This window comes from Pelophylax lessonae (genome assembly GCF_965119305.1).
Source record: "Pelophylax lessonae genome assembly, chromosome: 11".
Lineage (NCBI taxonomy): Eukaryota > Metazoa > Chordata > Amphibia > Anura > Ranidae > Pelophylax > Pelophylax lessonae.
Genome location: NC_138778.1, coordinates 123,362,286 through 123,379,185, shown reverse-complemented (window position 1 = coordinate 123,379,185; position 16,900 = coordinate 123,362,286). Strand labels below are relative to the sequence as shown.

The 16,900-nt window shown below is 46.7% G+C and overlaps 1 protein-coding gene across 1 annotated transcript in view; it reads left to right on the top strand.

Moving 5' to 3' along the window:
* The window catches only part of SGSH (N-sulfoglucosamine sulfohydrolase), a 133,846-nt gene that overhangs the window by 63,952 nt on the left and 52,994 nt on the right, over positions 1-16,900 (top strand). The window contains exons 2-4 of the mRNA XM_082272530.1: positions 1,081-1,241; positions 2,473-2,578; positions 5,303-5,453. Of these exons, the coding sequence (XP_082128656.1) occupies positions 1,081-1,241; positions 2,473-2,578; positions 5,303-5,453 (418 nt within the window). The remainder of the gene's footprint in view (positions 1-1,080; positions 1,242-2,472; positions 2,579-5,302; positions 5,454-16,900) is intronic.

The following is a 16,900-nucleotide window of genomic DNA, read 5'->3' as shown; positions in this document are numbered from 1 at the left end:
AGTAGTTTCAGAATTTCATCTGAATGAAGAAATTGTATTACCTTCCCTGTGTCCTAAGCCCAGTCATCCTCGGGAATTTGCTTTGCACTCCTTGGATGTGGTCCGGGCGATCAGGGTATACTTGAAAACGACAGACTCGTTTCGCAAGACGGATTCACTTTTTGTGATCCCAGATGGACCCAAAAAGGGGTTGCCTGCATCTGCCGCGACCATTTCCAGATGGATCAGACAGACGGTAGTGCAGGCTTATTCTATTAAGGGTCGGGAGCCCCCGTTCCCTGTTAAGGCGCACTCCACTCGGGCACTTAGTGCGTCATGGGCCTTTCGCCATCAGGCGTCAGTGGTCCAGGTGTGCAAGGCGGCTACCTGGTCGTCGGTGCATACCTTCTCTAAACATTATAAAGTTGATGTAATGGCATCGTCTGATGCCTCATTTGGCCGCAAGGTTTTGCAGGCCGCAATTTGAGGAGACCAGTGGTCTACCTCGAGGGTTTTTTTCCGTTGGAAAAATTTTTTCTTTTAGTCTCATTCTTTGTTTATAATGAGCCTTTAAAACTTCTAGTTTGGCACCGGTTGGGCCTACTAGATTGGATTTGATTTTGTCAATCCCACCCCTCATTTGTGGCACTGCTTCTGGATGTCCCAGCTCTTGAGAATCAAGAAGACTACGTCTGTCAATGAGCGATAGAGAAAAATGGATTTTTGTAAGAACTTACCGTAAAATCCTTTTCTCTTAAGCTCATTGACAGACGTAGTACCCGCCCCTCTATCATTGAGTTGGGTTGGGTTAATTTCTCTGTACTGCTTTAAACAGAACTGATTCCCTGTAGCAGAGAGAGGGAGGATATACCCTCAGGGACTGCCCCCTAGGGTGGAGCCAGAACGTTTTGTCATTCTGCCTAGTCCTACTCCTGCGGAGACAACATAACCCAGCTCTTGAGAACCAAGAAGACTACGTCTGTCAATGAGCTTAAGAGAAAAGGATTTTACGGTAAGTTCTTACAAAAATCCATTTTTTGGAATTGCATGGTGGGGGTTATTGTGGGTTTAATTCTTTCTTTTTTTTAACTTGTTTTTAAGGTGATGATGCTGGCTTTGAGACCGATGTGTATAACAACACGGCCATTCAAACTCCTCACATAAAAGAGCTGGCCAAGAGGAGCCTCATCTTCAAGAATGCATTCACCTCTGTTAGCAGCTGCTCTCCTAGTAGAAGTGCTATCCTGACAGGTCTGCCTCAGGTGAGATCTTGCAATGAGACAAATGTGGAAACAAAGGTGTGAGTAACTGATGTTATTCACGTGACCGCGCCTAGGATTATTAAGTGTAAATAAATATATTACTAAAAACCTCAAATAAATCGAAAAATGAGCTGCTAGTCAAAAAACAACAATGTGTTTGTGAAATGTGAAACAAAAAGGACAGCGCTCAAAAAAACTGTGCAAATTCAGTGCATAAATCACAAATCATCCAAATAAATTATATACCATAAAGTGACTGTGCAAAAAGTGACTATGCAATTATAAATAAATAGTCCAAATACCAAATATATATAGTACTTAGAACTTGAAAGTGCAAGTGCAACTTGTGCAACAAACAAGTAAATCACAGTGCTTGGTGCTCAGAAAGATTGCATCCTTCATGCAAGGGAGAAAAAGAGGAATCAGTCACCAAATGTCCCACACATTTACCAGATGACCCCTTGGGGTCTGACACAGGCAGAAAAAACGAAACAAGGGCGCCAGGTCAGAGTAGTGTTTAAATTAAAAACAAATTTATTGCAATGCACTTACATTTAAGAGAATCAACATCAGCATTCAGGTGAAAAGCATGGATCCCCAACGATAGGTGCTAAGGGGTGGTTGGGACGCAAGCACCCAGCCACAGGTGTGTTCACAGATCCAGGGATAATGGATGGGCAGTGGATTGTCCGGAGATCCCTAGGGTAGGGGATCTCGCTGTGCCTCCTCCTCCTGGGGACATCCGCGGCGCACAGCCGCAAGCTGGATGCAGCGTCACAAGACACTGCCGGTTCCTCCACAGAAGCCGGCAGTAGACAGCTGAGACTGTGGAGAGGGCGTGCCGCAACGTCGTTTCAGAGGATCTACCTCCTTCGTTAGGCTCCTGACCTATGGTTTAGAATACATAGGAAGAACAACAAGAAAATTGTGTATACGTATCAATGAACATATTCATAACATTAAAAAAGGCTTCCATAAACATAGCGTCTCGAACCATTTCCGTCTACACCATAATAGAGATCCATCAGGACTCCTCTTCTTTGGAATAGAGCTTGTATGTACCTTAACCAATGAGATCCAATGATCTAAGCTCCCATCTTGCATGCTTGTTTTAGGTCACTGCTTCCCCAGGTAAAGAACTCAGGGTGTCTGCACTTCTTTTAAATGAGTAGGCAATGGGAACTCATAGGTTTATTTTAAGTTTAGTAACCCAATATCATTTTACGTGCAGCACCAGAACGGTATATACGGCCTTCATCAAGATGTTCACCACTTTAACTCGTTTGATGATGTGAGGAGTTTACCTCTACTGCTTAACCAGGCTGGCATCCGGACAGGTAACTCTGTGTAATTCAAACATAACTAAAATATATATCTCTTATAAGGAATTGAAAGTACCGCTATATACAGTATCTTTGTATATGCCAAGATAGTGGGTGTTAATGATCACATATTGTATACAGTGCCTTGCGAAAGTATTGGGCCCCCTTGAACTTTTCGACCTTTTGCCACATTTCAGGCTTCAAACATAAAGATATAAAACTGTAATTTTTTGTGAAGAATCAACAACAAGTGGGACACAATCATGAAGTGGAACTAAATTTATTGGATATTTCAAACTGTTTTAACAAATAAAAAACTGAAAAATTGGGCGTGCAAAATGATTCAGCCCCTTTACTTTCAGTGCAGCAAACTCTCTCCAGAAGTTCAGTGAGGATCTCTGAATGATCCAATGTTGACCTAAATGACTAATGATGATAAATAGAATCCACCTGTGTGTAATCAAGTCTCCGTATAAATGCACCTGCACTGTGATAGTCTCAGAGGTCCGTTTAAAGTGCAGAGAGCATCATGAAGAACAAGGAACACACCAGGCAGGTCCGAGATACTGTTGCGGAGAAGTTTAAAGCCGGATTTGGATACAAAAAGATTTCCCAAGCTTTAAACATCCCAAGGACCACTGTGCAAGCGATAAAATTGAAATGTGAGAAAATCTAAGTTAAAACTTGCGCTAAAAAATAAGTGCAATTACTACCTGCAGCAGCTGTACACTTAGATAAAACTAAGAATAAGAAGGGGTTTCAATATTAAAACAGCGCTACCAGGTGGGTAAGTGTGAACAACATAAAGTGCATCTGTGCAAAAATACTAAAATGCACTATGAAGCGTTTCATTCCAATCTTGTTTTTTTAACTAAAGGGGGAAGCATTCAGGAGCACGAGTGAGCCCCGTGTGGCCCCCACACACATCCGTCCATTTGCTAGGATTTGGCAGCTGCACAGCTCTGCACACAGCGAGGCTTCTCCCCTTGCCCTGTGTGTCTGTGCTCTGCCCGGTGGAGAAACCCCCTCTCCAGCAAGCAAGCAGCGGCTTCATCTCCACAGACACCCGGCAAGTACAGCGGCACCATTGCAGCAGAGTTATCTCGGAAGAATTCTTGGAGGCTTATTCCCAATGTCCATCTGGGGACACCGAGGCTTATTAGCACTACTTATCTGAGGTTGGAAGCTAGTTTGGAGGTGTCTGCTTGGTATTCTTAAAGGCTTGTGAATTACCAAAATCTGGTGAGTGGATCCCCAAGAGGGCCTGTTGCAAGCACTTGCCACTTTTTTGTGTGGAGCACGATTATCAGCACTTTAAGTGGACTATTCACTATTTTGAACTGCACTTTATTTATTTTTTCCACAATTTGGCACTTTTTTATTACATATATTTTTGTGGTTTTTAATCATATATGTGTTATTATACTAGTATTTATTTATAAGCACAGTATATATTTATGAGAATTTATTTTGTACTCAAGAGCACTTTTATATTAATACGTTATAGTGCATTTTAGTATTTTTGCACAGATGCACTTTATGTTGTTCACACTTACCCACCTGGTAGCGTTGTTTTGATAAAATTGAAATGGAAGGTGTATCAGACCACTGCAAATCTACTAAGACCTGGCCGTCCCTCTAAACTTTCAGCTCATACAAGGAGAAGACTGATCAGAGATGCAGCCAAGAGGCCCATGATCACTCTGGATGAACTGCAGAGATCTACAGCTGAGGTGGGAGACTCTGTCCATAGGACAACAATCAGTCGTATACTGCACAAATCTGGCCTTTATGGAAGAGTGGCAAGAAGAAAGCAATTTCTTAAAGATATCCATAAAAAGTGTCGTTTAAAGTTTGCCACAAGCCACCTGGGAGACACACCAAACACGTGGAAGAAGGTGCTCTGGTCAGATGAAACCAAAATCAAACTTTTTGGCAACAATGCAAAACGTTATGTTTGGCGTAAAAGCAACACAGCTCATCACCCTGAACACACCATCCCCACTGTCAAACATGGTGGTGGCAGCATCATGGTTTGGGCCTGCTTTTCTTCAGCAGGGACAGGGAAGATGGTTAAAATTGATGGGAAGATGGATGGAGCCAAATACAGGACCATTCTGGAAGAAAACCTGATGGGAGTCTGCAAAAGACCTGAGACTGGGATGGAGATTTGTCTTCCAACAAGACAATGATCCAAAACATAAAGCAAAATCTACAATGGAATGGTTCACAAATAAACATATCCAGGTGTTAGAATGGACAAGTCAAAGTCCAGACCTGAATCCAATCGAGAATCTGTGGAAAGAACTGAAAACTGCTGTTCACAAACGCTCTCCATCCAACCTCACTGAGCTCGAGCTGTTTTGCAAGGAGGAATGGGCAAAAATTTCAGTCTCTCGATGTGCAAAACTGATAGAGACATACCCCAAGCGACTTACAGCTGTAATCGCAGCAAAAGGTGGCGCTACAAAGTATTAACTTAAAGGGGGCTGAATAATTTTACACGCCCAATTTTTCAGTTTTTTATTTGTTAAAGTTTGAAATATCCAATAAATTTCGTTCCACTTCATGATTGTGTCCCACTTGTTAATTCTTTACAAAAAATTACAGTTTTATATCTTTGTTTGGAGCCTGAAATGTGGAAAAAGGTTGAAAAGTTCAAGGGGGCCGAATACTTTCGCAAGGCACTGTATATCTGCCTTGTTTCAGTATTTCTAATTATGTGCTTATTTTCTACAGGAATAATTGGGAAGAAGCATGTGGGGCCAGAGTCTGTTTATCCGTTTGATTTCGCCTACACAGAAGAAAACAGTTCAGTGCTGCAAGTAGGACGAAACATAACGCGGATCAAAGTGTTGGTCAGAAAATTTCTGCAAAGCAAAGATCAAAGGTAAAAAGTTGTAATTCAGTTATTTGGAGCGTAGAAAATGTTCACAACAATGATAATCAGCGTTTTGTCCCCATACCCTGCTATGCATTTTTAATTCATTTCAACATTGTACACAGTTAAAACATTGTTTTATGTCACAGTTCCTATACGTGGATTTTTTTTATTTCAATTCAGTCCATAAAATATTAAACAAGAAATTCGGGTTTCATAAAAAAAAAACATTTATGCCTCATGCATCATAAAACACCATTTCTCCTTACAGGAGAAAATCAGCGTTAAAAACTCACCTAAGAGTTTATCAGTGTTTGGGCGTTTATTTCATTGGCCAGAATTTTCATTTATTCTACTAATTGAAATGAAAAAACTCTGAAGTGCTAAACGCAATTAGACCGTATCAAGCATTTTTTTTGCTGCCAAAACTGTTGCTCCTGCTAAAAGTCTGTGATACATAAGCTAACATGCAGAGGAGTTAGAGGCAGGAAAATAAAAATGGCAGATGCTCCTAGGAGCCACTGTAAAAACGTCCAGTGTGCATGGAGTCTTCTACTCTTCTAGGTGGATAAAGTTTCTATCTGATGCTGCATCTGTCTCCTACCAGTTCGAAGACTGAGAACTGAGCAATCAAAAGACACTGATTGCTCAGTTCTCAGTCACCACTGACCAGAGAGCCAGTGACTGAGTTCTCAGCCAGCTCACTGAGAGGCTGATCCATTGGCTGTTCCAGACATCTGGGTGGATCCCGACTGTAAAGTCCAGGTCTTTACCAAACATGGACTGACTGAGTGACGTCAACCGTAGTGGGCTTTAAAAATTGGTCACATGAGTGCAGAACAATTTGCACTCCCGTGACCTACAGGGGAAGTATAGCCAAAATAGCTTTAGCCATACTTCTCCTTTTTTAATGCTCCATTTAATTTTTTAACTTAAAAAGCATGACAGCTGAACCATGGGATTCTCTAAAGAGAATTATTTCCTTGCAGCTTGCAAGCTTTACTGTGCAGATGGGAGAGTATTGCTCCCCCAAAGATTGAGTAAATACGCACTGAAATAAATTAAACTGTACATCCAGAGTTGCACAAACATCTTGTTTTGCACATTTGGGGGCTAATTTACTGAAGGCAAAAATACAAGTTCGATTGCTCCAAAGTTTAGTAAATGGGGTAAAGCATTACTTTGCAAAGAATACCCAATCACATGCAAAGGAAAAAAAAAACAGCATTTCTCTTACGTCCTCCGACAGTCGCCGCCTCTTTATATACGTCACATATGGGGTATTAGACTTTGCTCCGAAGGAGTAGCTAGGCAACAGAATATGTTAACATTAAAGCTTTTAACATATCCCACCCTCAAGGGTTGGTCCCCTCAGTCAATACCTCCTACTTCCTGCAACCATATCTCAGTTTCAATGTCTAGCTTGTCAGGAGTGGCTGGCTCTCTCTGTGCTGGGGCTTTGTGCCCCAGACTCTTTCTTCTTTTTTGATTTTTTGTTTGAGTTTTCTCTCTACCTTTACTTAGCTGTTCTTTTTGTCAGCATTAGTTAGTTCTTCGGATGAAGAGGATCATGCGGGCTGGGTCTCGGGCTGATCCCCCTGGTCGCAGGTCGTGGGTCAGTGGCTTCCCAGCCTGCCATCGAGCGTTCAGCCAGGTAACGCTCCTGGCACAGTGAACGACCCATCCCTGTTCGATGCAGGGATGATTGGTGAGGTGGCTACCTCACTGGACGCTGTGCGGTTTCTTAACCCCCATTCTGTGCGTCTTGTATGCGACTCTCCCTGCCTCATGTGCAGCGGCTTGTTCGCCTGTGCGGGTCCCCCACGCCATTGTGAGGTAAGTGTATTTATGTGGGGACCTGTCTGTCTGGGGGGGTGTCAGTCTGGGACTGTGTAACCTGCCTCTGTTCACACTGTTTGTCTCCCTATCACTCGGCTGCATGCTGTGGGCTGCAAGGGGGGGGGGGAGCTGTGTGACACTGTGTGTGTCAGCCTTGTCAGTGTGAGAAGCTGTGTGCTGTGGGGCATGTTTTGTGGCATGTTTGGGCACTATACAGCGATCGCTGCGGCGATCTGACATGTTTTTTTATACATGGATGACATGTGTGCATTACTGTACTGTGGAGCGGCGGTTTCGGCGCCAAACGGCGCCATTTTGCCTACACTCGCTCCGGCCGCATGTTCTACATGCATGGTGGCCATTTTCTTGTAGCCTCCCATAGGCTTTCATAGAGCGCCCTGGCAGCATCACTTCCTCTTCTCCAGGAACACCGATCGAGGCAGCAGCAGCGGCGAGGGTCTCCTCAGGTTATATCCTTCTTATCCATTGCCTGTGTCAGTTTTATTGTCCCTGTGGGGGTCTCATTGTGCTTGTGTGTGGTGCGGTGGGCTGCGCTCGCCGCGCTTGTTAAAGGGGCAGTTAACCCTTTATTATGCGGCATTTGTAATAGGGGCAATGGATTCTCAGGAGGGCAAATTTCCTACCGCCTTGGTGGAAAGCCAGGGGACCGCTGTTTCCCCCTCAGGGGGGGATTTAGCCACTATTGTGGCTGGCCTTGCTGCTCAGGTGCAGATGCTGGTGGCTGCTCAATCTACTAAAAGACCCAGAGTTTCTCTTTCCTCTGATTCTGAGGGTGAAGGTGATGGGGCTGTTATGGCGGGGGCCTCCTTATCGGGGTCCCGCTCCTCCCTGGATCTAGTGGGGTCCGAGGTGGAGGCTGAAGTTGAAGGGGTTGATAATTCTCCCCGTGGCTCGCCTGAAGAGCTTGCAATCATGGATGAATTGATTGCTTCCATAAAACAAACGCTGCGTTTGCAGGATGAAGTGTGTCCCCCCGCTGCCTTGGCGGCTTATGGGACGCAGAGAAAACGCAGGACGCCGCAGGTTTTTCCCTGCAATGATGATTTTCAGCGCGCTGTTAAGGAACAATGGCGCAATCTGCGCAAAGCCTTTTGCTGTACCAAGTAGGTTCAAGCTGCGTTATCCTTTCTCGCCTTCCACTGATGAAAGGTGGTGTGTGCCACCCCCAGTGGATCACGCAATTGCGGTTTTAAACAAATCCACTGCGATTCCTGCAGAGGATTCCCCTGTGTTCCGTGATGCCACGGATAGGAGATTGGAGTCTCTTGCCCGGCATACTTATTCTGTTACGGGTTCTATGCTTAAGGCTCTGTTTGCCTCTCTCATGGCGGCCCAGGCGGTCGCAAGTTGGACGCAGATGCTTAGGCGCGTCCTAGTGGCCGATTCAGCCTCGCCGGCGACCCTGGATATGGTGGATCAAATCCACCAGGGTGTCATGTATCTGTGTGATGCGGACTTGGACCTAGTCCCGTTGGCTGCACGTGTGCACGGCGTGGCGGTGTTGTCTCACCGCCTGGTTTGGTTGAAATGTTGGTCGGTGGACCAGTCTTCACGTAAGACCTTAGCCAATCTGCCTTATGATGGGTCTCGCCTTTTTGGGGAGTCCTTGGATGTGTTGATTAAGGGGATCACCGGAGGTAAGAGCACTCTCTTGCCCCATTTCCCCAAGGCTAAGGGGGCTTCTGGGAAGAAGCATGCTAATTTTCGGCCCCCTCAGGGGTCCTTTCGTGCCTTTCGGTCGCACTACAAGGGCAAACCGTTCAAAGGTCAAGGCTCTCAGAAGAAGCCCTGGTCTGGAAAACAGAAGTCCGGTCAATCCGGATCCGCAGCCCATAACAGTGCGGCCTGAAGGGGCGCCCTCACCCAGTTTTGGGGTGGGGGGACGCTTGCGGGACAGATGGGTTCAGGAGATCGTTCGATCTGGTTACAAGATCGAGTTTCTCTCTCGGCCGGAGAGCAGATTTTTTCCCTCAAATCTTCAACTGGCTCCAGAGCGTTTACGGGACCTGCACCTGGCGGTGCGGGACCTGAGGGCTCAGGTAGTGGTAGTTCCGGTGCCTCATCGGGACAGATTTCGGGGGTTTTATTCCAATCTGTTCACCGTGCCCAGAAAGGAGGGCAAGGTTCGTCCAATTCTGGACTTGAAGGCTCTGAACCGCTCTGTGCGGGTTCGCAAGTTCCGCATGGAATCCCTGCGGTCGGTGGTGGCTGCCCTGGTTCCGGGGGAATTCATGGCCTCCATCGATTTGAAGGATGCGTATCTTCACATCCCCATTTTCGAGGGTCACCAGAGGTACCTTCGATTTGCCATTGCGGAGGATCACTACCAGTTCGTGGCGTTGCCTTTTGGTCTCGCCTCGGCTCCGCGGGTCTTCACCAAGGTGCTTGCACCGGTTCTGACATTATTGAGGGCCCAGGGCATTTCTGTCCTGGGGTATCTGGACGACATTCTGGTTCGGTCTGCGACCAGCCAGGGTCTGGAGAAGGACCTGTCTGTCACGATGCAAACTCTGCAGGAGTTTGGTTGGACGATAAATTTTCCAAAGTCGACACTGAGTCCGTCGGTTCGTCTTCCCTACCTGGGAATGATTCTGGACTCGGTGCAGGCGAAGGTCTTCCTGCCGGAAGACAAACTAAGAACTCTTCAGGAGGAAGTCAGGTCCCTCAGGGACGTTCCGCACTCGTCTCTGCGGACGTGCATGAGATGTCTGGGATTGATGGTCTCGGCCTTCGAGGCGATTCCCTTCGCCCAGTTTCACACGCGGGGTCTCCAAGCGGAGATCCTGTCCATGTGGGACGGGCAACCTCAATCTCTGGATCTTCAAATCTCGTTGAGTCATCGCACCAGAAGAGACCTGTGGTGGCTCCGGTCCCCGATGGTGTCCGGGGGCAAGTCGTTTCGTCCTATCTCGTGGACGGTAATCCCCACGGATGCCAGCCTGTCGGGCTGGGGTGATGTTCTGGGCGTTCTGTCCGCCCAGGGGACTTGGTCGGAGGGGGAGTCCTCCCTTCCGATCAACATTCTGGAATTGCGTGCGATAAATCTCTGTCTTCATCGCTGGACGGACCGGCTGCAGGGCTGCCCGGTTCGGGTGCAGACGGACAATGCCACGGCGGTGACCTACATCAACCACCAAGGGGGCACCAGGAGTGCCCGAGCGGCTCGAGAAGTGGCCGACATTCTGTCTTGGGCCGAGACTCATGTCCCGGCGATAACGGCGGTTCACATTCCGGGGGTGGAGAACTGGCAGGCGGACTATCTGAGTCGCCAGACCCTGGATCAGGGGGAATGGTCCCTCCACCCGGCTGTCTTCCAGATGTTGTGCGCAAAGTGGGGTCTTCCAGATGTGGACCTGTTCGCGTCTCGTCTCAACAACAAGGTGAGAAGGTTCGTGGCAAGGACGCGCGACCCTCGGGCAGACGCGTCGGACGCGTTAGTGGCCCCGTGGCATCAGTACAGGCTGATGTACGCGTTTCCACCGATTCAGTTGCTGTCCAGGTTCCTTCGCAGGTTACACTCGGAACGCAGCACGGTGATTCTTGTGGCACCGGACTGGCCTTGCCGGTCCTGGTACGCAGACCTCGTGAATCTGGCGGTCGACGCCCGTGGCGTCTGCCTCTTCGAGACGATCTCCTGTCTCAAGGACCGATATACCATCCTGCTTTACAGTCGCTGGCTTTGACGGCCTGGCTGTTGAGACCGAGGTCCTGAAGGAGAAGGATCTCTCCCCAGAGGTCGTTCATACCTTGATCAACGCGAGGAAGTCTTCCTCGGGGAAGGTTTATTACCGTACTTGAAAGGCCTATTTTGCCTGGTGTGAGTCCAGGGGGTTTTCACCCCCCACGTACTCGGTTTCCCGAGTGCTGTCCTTCCTTCAAACGGGTGTCGATCAGCGTTTGGCGCTGGCTACGATAAAGGGTGAGGTGTCTGCGCTGGCCGTTCTGTTTCAACGTCCCGTGGCTTCCAACTCCTTGGTTGGCACTTTTGTTCAGGGAGTGCGGCATCTGGTTCCTCCTAGGAGGGATCCTCTGCCCCCTTGGGACTTGAATCTCGTTCTATCTGTGTTACAACGTGCTCCTTTTGAACAGATCAGGGAGATCTCGTTGTCTATGTTGTCCAAAAAGGTCGCCTTTTTGGTTGCGATCACTTCGGCTCGCAGAGTGTCGGAGCTGGCGGCTTTGTCCTGCAAGTCTCCGTATCTGGTTGTTCATTTGGATAAGGTGGTCTTGCGACCTAATCCTTCTTTTCTTCCGAAGCGAGTTTCGGAATTCCATCTTAATGAGGATATTGTCTTGCCTTCGCTGTGCGCGAAGCCTAAACATCCAAAGGAGGTGAGATTACATTCTTTGGATGTTGTTCGGGCGATAAGGGTTTACCTTAAATCGACTGAGTCTTTTCGAAAGACGGACTCCTTGTTTGTTCTTCCAGAGGGTCCTCGGAAGGGCATGGCGGCGTCGGCCTCTACCATCGCCAAATGGATCAGGCAGACCATTGAACAGGCCTATGCTTTGCAGGGGAAGGTTCCCCCTGTGCCTGTGAAGGCGCACTCTACTAGATCTCTGAGTACGTCTTGGGCCTGTCGTCATGGGGCTTCTGTAGCCCAGGTGTGTAAGGCGGCGACCTGGTCGACCGTGCATACTTTCACAAAATTCTACAAAGTAGATGTTCAGGCATCGGCGGATGCTTCCTTTGGCCGCAAGGTTCTTAGTGCGGCAATTCCCTAGGGTCCCTTGTTGGGGACCTCTGGCTGTTGGGATACGTTTTTTATCCCCTGGTTATTTGTCTTTTCCTGGGTTGTTGCTCCTGTTGAGCACTTGTTTTTCCTGTAGCCCAGCTGGTTTACTTCCTTTGGTAAGGTTCCTTTCTTTGATGCGGAGACTGCGTTGCCTTTCGGCGCGGATGCATTTCCCACCCCTCATGTTTGCACTGCTTTGGGACGTCCCCATATGTGACGAATATGAAGAGGCGGCGACTGTCGGAGGACGTAAGAGAAAACTGAATTTTTGTAAAATCTTACCTGTAAAATTCCTTTCTCTGAGTCCTCCGACAGTCGCCGCCCCCGCCCCTCTTTTGGGGTTTGGTTGTATACTCTACTGCTATTCCACTGAAACTGAGATATGGTTGCAGGAAGTAGGAGGGTATTGACTGAGGGGACCACCTTGAGGGCGGGATATGTTAAAAGCTTTAATGTTAACATATTCTGTTGCCTAGCTACTCCTTCGGAGCAAAGTCTAATACCCCATATGTGACGAATATGAAGAGGCGGCGACTGTCGGAGGACTCAGAGAAAGGAATTTTACAGGTAAGATTTTACAAAAATTCAGTTTTTTGCTTGAACATGATTGGACAATGGAAGCTGGCTCTGGAACAACTACACTTGCAGAGTGCACCATCTATTTACCTTTTGTAAATCAACCACTTGTTTATTCATAAGGTGTTAACTCATAATGAGCCCTTATGAGTAAACACTAAAGGTGCAAAACATGTCAAGGTATTTTGCAATGCTGGATATACACTGCTTCGTGACTGAATAAACAGCCACCCAATCTGCCAGATGCCACTGGGGACTTGTGCTTTTTTATAAGTTAGGTATAGCAGGACCAGGCAAAGTCAAGAACCAGTGGAGTTTGTTTCATACGTAGTAAGACTTGCAGTCAGGTCTCTGTTGTAGCAGCAGGTAATAATTCTAATACTCTAATACTCCAATTCTTCTGTGTTATAGTAAAAGAGAAGCTTGAAGTCTAGCTGCAGCCATTTTAACTGTGGGCAGCTGAAGTTGCTGACTGTTCACTTCCTGGATATACATATACCCCCCCCCCCCACACACACACACACACTGCTCAAATAAATTAAGTCCCGGTTCACACTTCTGCGATGCGGGAACGCTGCGAATGTGCAGCGCGTTCCCGCATCGCATCCGCACCCCTGGCAGTTCACACTGCCATATGCGATACGCAGGGGGTGTCAATTGAAAGTCTCCTACCGACAGACTATGGGCCAGAAGATACTGGAGACCTGGGGACATGCTGGCATTGAGTTAATGTAATGTAATATAATGCTACAGCCCTTCTCTCCCCATCCCCCCCCCCCCTCTCTTGTTTCTGTGTCTAACTGTGTTGATTCATGACACATGGACAATGGTCTGGACTGGAGACATCTCTCCGCAGGGGGGTGTGTATTGAGAGACTGCCTGTTTACCATACTCTCATTAGGTTATCTGTAGCCTGTTTCAATGTACAATGTTCAGTTCCCATTGGTTGTTCCGTGTCCCCTTCCCCCCTCTGGCAAGGCTAAGGGGAGTGTCCCATAACTGTGGGTAAAACTGTATGTCTTGGAATTTAATAAACAGTTTAAGCTCTGCATGTTTAACCCTCAACGCCTGTGTGGATTGTCTCGTGATTGAGGAGTTAAGGGCTGGGTATGGCTAATCTGCAGGCTGCGGGTGCGTTTGGAGGACAGGAGACACAGGTCTGGCGGATGTGCCCACCTGGGGTACTAAGATCCGTTACAACCACTTACCGCAAACTGACCTATATATACGTCGGCAGACTTTGCGGGGGTATACCGGGATGATGCCTCTAGCTAGAGGCACCATCCCGGTACCGTGGTTAACAGCCGACAGTCAGCTTTCCGTCGGTAATGACCGCTGCAGCTCGGGAGCCGCTCGATCGTTACCCGGGTGAGCGGGAAGGGACGTCCCCCTCCTCCCGCCGCCTTCCGTGACTTTGAACGGGCCTCCCATCCCACTGGGAGACCGAGCACCCAGCCGGCGCGTCCGCCGGCTGGATGGAGTCCCGATCTAAGCCGGCTTCGATCGTGTCTCCGATGACGTAACCCAGAGGCGGCAACCATGACGTCACTTCCGGGTTACTCTGCTGCAAAAGGCGGCAGATTTAAAAAACGGCTGTATGCAAAAATGCCGTTTTTGGCGTTTTGCATACATGAAAGTGTAGTGGAGGGGTCTAGGGTCTTTTAGACCCTCGATCCCTCCATAAAGAGTACCTGTCACTGCATATTTTTGTCACAAGGGATGTTTACATTGCTTGTGACAGCAATAAAAGTAATCAGATTTTTTTTTTTTTAAAAACCTGTAATAAAGTTAAAAAAATAAAATAAATAGGAAAAAATAAAATAAATACATTTTAGCCGCCCCCGTCACCGTTAGCTCGCGCACGAAAAAAAAACGTATACGGAAGTCGGGCCGCGAATGAAATCGCTGTTCAAACCACACATGTGAGGTATCAGCGCGATCCCCAGAGCGTGTGCAATAATTTAAAAAAAAAAAAGAGCTACACTCTATCTCTAAACTGATAACCTTTAAAAAAAATGAAAGCGTCGCCTATTGAGATCTCTATTGACCGTAGTTTGTCGCCATCCCCCGGGTGTGCGCAATTTTAAACCGTAACATGTTTGGTATCTATTTACTCGGCGTGACATCATCTTTCACAATATACAACAGACTTTACTGTTTAGTATTTTTTAAATGCAGTGAAATGGGATTTTTCAAACATTTTCCAAAAAAATGGTGTTTTAAAGACCGCTGCGCAAATACCGCGTGACAAAAAATATTGCAATGACCGACATTTTATTCTGCAGAGTCTTTGCTAAAAAAATATATATAATGTTTGGGGGTTCAAAGTAGTTTTCTAGGAAAAAATACTGATTTTAACTTGTAAACAAAAAGTGTCCGAAATAGGGCTGGGGCTTAAGTGGTTAATCTGAGTATAGCATCAAGTCACGTAAACTCCTGGGATATTGATCTGGTCAGTTAAGTAGCAGAGGGTGTTTTGAATTAGTTTCAGCTGCTTTGGGGTTAATGAAATTAACAACAGGTACACTTAATGGGCAACAATAAGACGACCTCCAAAACATGAATGGTTTTACAGGTGGAGGCCACTGACAGTTTTTTTCCATACTCATCTTTTCTAAATGTTTTTCACTAGTTTTGCATTTGGCTGGGGTCAGTGTCACTACTGGTAGCATGAGGCGATACCTGGACCCTATAGAGGTTGCACAGGCAGTCCAGGATGGAACACCAATACATGCCATTGCCAGAAGTTTTGCAGTGTCTCCCAGCACAGTCTCAAGAGCATGAAGGAGATTCCAGGAGACAGGCAGTTACTCTAGGAGAGCTGGAAAAGACTGTAAAAGGTCCTTAACCCATCAACAGGCCAGTATCTGCACCTTTGTACAAGGAGGAACATGATGAGCTCTGCTAGAGCCCTACAAAATGACCTCCAGCACCTCCTGGTGCATGACAATGCCTGGCCTCATGTGGCAAGAGTATGCAGCCAATTCCTGGAGGATAAAGGAATTGATACAATTGAATGGCCCCCACGCTCGCCTTACCTAAATCCAATAGAACACCTCTGGGACATTATGTTTTAGTCTATTGGACGCTGCCAGGTTGCACCTTAGTCTGTTCAGGAGCTCAGTGATGCCCTGGTGCAGATCTGGGAGGAAATACCTCAGGACACCATCCGTGGTCTCATTAGTAGCATGCGCTGACATTGTCAGGCATGCATACAAGCACGTGTGGGCCATACAAACTACCGAGTACCATTTTGAGTTGCTGCAATGAAATTTCAGCAAAATGGACTCGCCTGCTGCATAATTTTTTCACTTTTATTTCTGGGGTGTCTTTGAATTCAGCCCTCTGTAGGGTGATCATTTTCATTTCCATCAAACGATGTAGCATCCTTTTATTTCTAACACATTACCTAGTCCATACCAGTATAGATACCCAGCATTATATTTTTCCCCATTGAGATCTGATGTGTTTTCAAAGTGTTCCTTTAATTCTTTTGAGCAGTGTGTGTGTGTGTGTGTGTGTGTGTGTGTGTGTGTGTGTGTGTGTGTGCATACATGTGTGTGTGTGTGTATATATATATATATACAGTATCTCACAAAAGTGAGTACACCCCTCCATGTTTTTTTAAATATTTTTTTATATCTTTCATGTGACAACACTGAAGAAATGACACTTTGCTACAATGTAAAGTAGTGAGTGTACAGCTTGTATAACAGTGTAAATTTGCTGTCCCCTCAAATTACTCAACACACAGCCATTAATGTCTAAACTGATGGCAACCAAAGTAAGTACACCACTAACTTAAAATGTCCCATTTAGGCCCAATTAGCCATTTTCCCTCCCCCTGGTGTCATGTGACTCGTTAGCGTTATAAGGTCTCAGGTGTGAATGGAGAGCAGGTGTGTTAAATTTGGTGTTATCGCTCTCACTCTCTCATACTGGTCACTGAAAGTTCAAAATGGCACCTCATGGCAAAGAACACTCTGAGGATTTGAAGAAAAGAATGGTTGCTCTACATAAAGATGGCCTAGGCTATAAGAAGATTGCCAAGACCTTGAAACTGAGCTGCAGCACAGTGGCCAAGACCATACAGTGGTTTAACAGGACAGGTTTCACTCAGAACAGGCCTCGCCATGATTGACCAAAGACGTTGCATCAAATTGGTCTGCATGGCTGTCATCCCAGAAGGAAGCCTCTTCTAAAGATGATGCACAAGAAAATCTGCAAACAGTTTCCTGAAGACAAGCAGACTAAGGACATGGATTACTGGAACCATGTCCTGTG